The sequence below is a fragment of the Trachymyrmex septentrionalis genome, unplaced genomic scaffold, assembly GCF_001594115.1.
Source record: "Trachymyrmex septentrionalis isolate Tsep2-gDNA-1 unplaced genomic scaffold, Tsep1.0 scaffold37, whole genome shotgun sequence".
Taxonomy (NCBI): domain Eukaryota; kingdom Metazoa; phylum Arthropoda; class Insecta; order Hymenoptera; family Formicidae; genus Trachymyrmex; species Trachymyrmex septentrionalis.
In genome coordinates this window covers 8,346,508-8,349,679 of record NW_017305536.1, presented here as the reverse complement: position 1 = coordinate 8,349,679, position 3,172 = coordinate 8,346,508, and the positions used below count along the sequence as shown (strand labels likewise).

Genomic DNA, 3,172 nt, shown 5'->3' with positions numbered 1-3,172 from the left:
GTGTGTGTGTGTGTGTGTGTGTGTGTGTGTGTGTGTGTGTGTGTGTGTGTGTGTGTGTGTGTGTGTGTGTAAAATGCAATAGATTTCAAAAAGCTTGATTTTGAAATTATGTTGCTATAAATCTTGTTTTCAATTATCGCTAAAAATACATGTATGTGAAAGCAGAAAAGTTTTACTGTGCCTCGGTTATTTATTTTAATATTCTTAGTTTCATATTGCAACAGAAGTTATCGACGTGTTTCTTATTTTGGTTGGGGATACATAAATTTATCTTGCTTGATGTATCGCGGTATCAAGGTTGTTGCGTTGGTCCAACCATCACAAAATTTTATGTCCTCTCTTGATCTTAAAGGTCATCGCGAATTACGTTGATATGATCTAATGCGCGCATAGACATTCTAGCGACTACGCAGTTGAGCAATTTCAAAGTAAAATCCATTTGGCACCGATGAGATCTTGACTTGATTATTTTAATTATGCTAATGGATATTAATGAGAACAGACAAATGCACATAGTTGATTATGTCATGCTATTAATAAGCAATTAAATGTGGTTTAATATTATAATTTAATATAGTTATCTATATATGTTGCATGAGCAATTTTTCGAAAATATAACTTATTCACAAAATTTTATATTATAAAATCTTGTGAATAAAACACCTCAAATTACTTCATAATAAAAATATTTCCGTATTTATCATTTGCAGAAATCCAAGATCTGATTAATAATATCCAATAAGATTTGAAAATAGAAACTAAAGACAATGGAAGGAGAATCGGAAAACAATTCTCTCAATAAAGATTCCAAACCAATTACTTGGCCGTACATGAACGTCAGCTCGCTAACTATATCGTTTCTGACTAAACTGGCGGCGGCTGGTATCATCTGGGGATGGGGATACTTCAACTATAGCATAGCCTGGTTGATTGCGCCAATCGCGTTTTCCGTATGGAAAGCAGAACGGAAAAGAGACAACGAATTAAGAACAATTACAGCACAAGCCAGTGTGCTGGTTAAAGAAAAGGAATTGATCGTCAGTCGAATGAATGAATTACCCTCATGGGTGTATTTTCCGGACTTTGATAGAGCCGAATGGCTAAACAGAGTATGAGTCTTTTATGTTATATTCTAGAAATCATCTTCAAATAAAATATAGATATTAAATTGCTTAACGGTTTCAGAGAAGAGAATCTTAATTGTCATAATTTTATATCCCACACTTTCAGATCTTATATAAGGTATGGCCAAGTATGAATCAGTTTGTCCGTCAGCTATGTAAGCAAAGTATAGAACCGTCGATTGTTGAAAAACTGACTGAATATAAAATCAAAGGTTTTCAATTTGACCGTCTAGTCTTGGGTCGCATTGTGAGTTTATTTCAATTCTTTTTAAAGTCATGCAGCATTTCTCTCTTTTATATTTCTATAATTTTTATAATTTTTATACTTTTTCTAAAATCTATAAAATGATCTTTTACAGCCACCAAAAATTTATGGGATCAAAGTATATGATAAAAATACCTCAAGAAATGAGATCATCTTAGATGCAGATATTATGTGTGTACTCTAACTTTTTACAAAATATATTAATATCTTTGAAAATCATCTATTCCAACTATTATTTTTTATAGGTATGCTGGTGACTGTGATATTACCTTTTTCGTTGGAAATATCAAAGGTGGTATTAAAGATTTTCAAGTAAGTATATTAAAAGTCAATATACAATTATGGAAATTTTTTGCAATTTTTAATAAAAATATAAAAAATTTTAGATACATGGTTTAGTCCGCGTTGTTATGAAACCTATGCTGCCCATGATGCCGTTAATCGGAGGTGTACAGATATTTTACTTGAATGTTCCTACTATTAACTTCAATTTAGTAGGAGTGGCTGATGTACTAGATCTACCTGGATTCAAGTATGTGTTTTTTTTATATAAAAAATTTCACTCTAAAACTGATATAACAAGCAATTAGTATTATTAATTGAACAATAATACTAAACAAAAGCATGATGCTTTTTTCAGTGAAATTTTAAGAAAGACAATCATTGAACAGATATCAGCCATAGTTGTATTGCCAAACAAAATAATTATACCTTTAAGCGAAGAAATACCTATGGAGTCTCTAAAAATACCTGAACCCGAAGTAAGTTTTGCAAAAATATTTATATATATTGTATTCTTACTTTTTTTTGCAATTAACATTTTAATTTTTTTTTATTTTAGGGTGTTCTAAGAATTCATGTTGTAGAAGCAAAGCATCTGATGAAAAAAGATATTGGAATGCTAGGTAAAGGCAAATCTGATCCGTATGCCGTTATAAATGTTGGTGCCCAGGAATTCAGAACGAAAATAATTGACAATACTGTTAATCCAAAATGGGACTACTGGTGTGAGGTATGTGTGATATTTCATAAATACAAAAACAAATTCTTATTGTTTAATGCATGTGCTTTATTGTAATCTATCGATATATATTCTTTAAAAAATAATACAACACAAGGTCTTCCATGTATGTGGTAAGAAAAATATTTTAGCAATTTACAAAATAAACTTTTTTAAGAACTAGAACTTTTCTACAGTCTATAGTTCATCATGTTACTCCACTTAATTAATGATATAAATGAGATATACCACTCTCTTGCATTTAACTTTCTTATAAAAATATAGATAAGTATATAATTTATATAATATTTATAAATATTTAATACATTGCTGCTCTAGCGTTTTCTAAATAATCAACTCCCTGCTTTCTTACATATAATTTACATATACATATAAATTCTAATCAACCACAAACACTTTTTTTTCCGCGATTACATTCCCATTTCCTATCATTCATAGTGGTTAGTGTTGCCTTTTCCAGACTGCAATTAGAATACATTTTAATCTTTCTATGTTAATATAATTTAATTTCATAAGTTGGTATGTATGTGTGTATGTGATGTGCAATATATTATATGGGATTAGTGTGCCGTGACTTCAGCCATCGCGCAACAACTGACTGTACTGCTGTGGGACTATGATGACACAAAGGGCGATGAAAGGCTTGGAAGGTATAGTTATATATAACATTATATGGATTTTTTCTTATTTCATTATTCATTTCAGATTTCATATCATTATACAAGGACGAATATTCAAAATTAAATTTTATTATATATATAT

General features: G+C 30.1%; 1 protein-coding gene across 4 annotated transcripts in view; it reads left to right on the top strand.

Moving 5' to 3' along the window:
* Nucleotides 1-3,172, top strand: part of LOC108750722 (extended synaptotagmin-2) — a 12,016-nt gene that overhangs the window by 2,850 nt on the left and 5,994 nt on the right. For 3 of the 4 annotated variants that reach the window (XM_018490396.1, XM_018490395.1, XM_018490398.1), the window contains exons 2-8: nt 711-1,109; nt 1,231-1,371; nt 1,484-1,560; nt 1,635-1,701; nt 1,776-1,921; nt 2,030-2,150; nt 2,231-2,401. In XM_018490396.1, coding sequence (XP_018345898.1) covers nt 768-1,109; nt 1,231-1,371; nt 1,484-1,560; nt 1,635-1,701; nt 1,776-1,921; nt 2,030-2,150; nt 2,231-2,401 — 1,065 coding nt within the window. In that variant the 5' untranslated portion in view covers nt 711-767. Of the gene's footprint in view, nt 1-710; nt 1,110-1,230; nt 1,372-1,483; nt 1,561-1,634; nt 1,702-1,775; nt 1,922-2,029; nt 2,151-2,230; nt 2,402-2,974; nt 3,061-3,172 lie in introns of all 4 variants that reach the window. The other variant, XM_018490397.1, reaches the window with a different exon arrangement.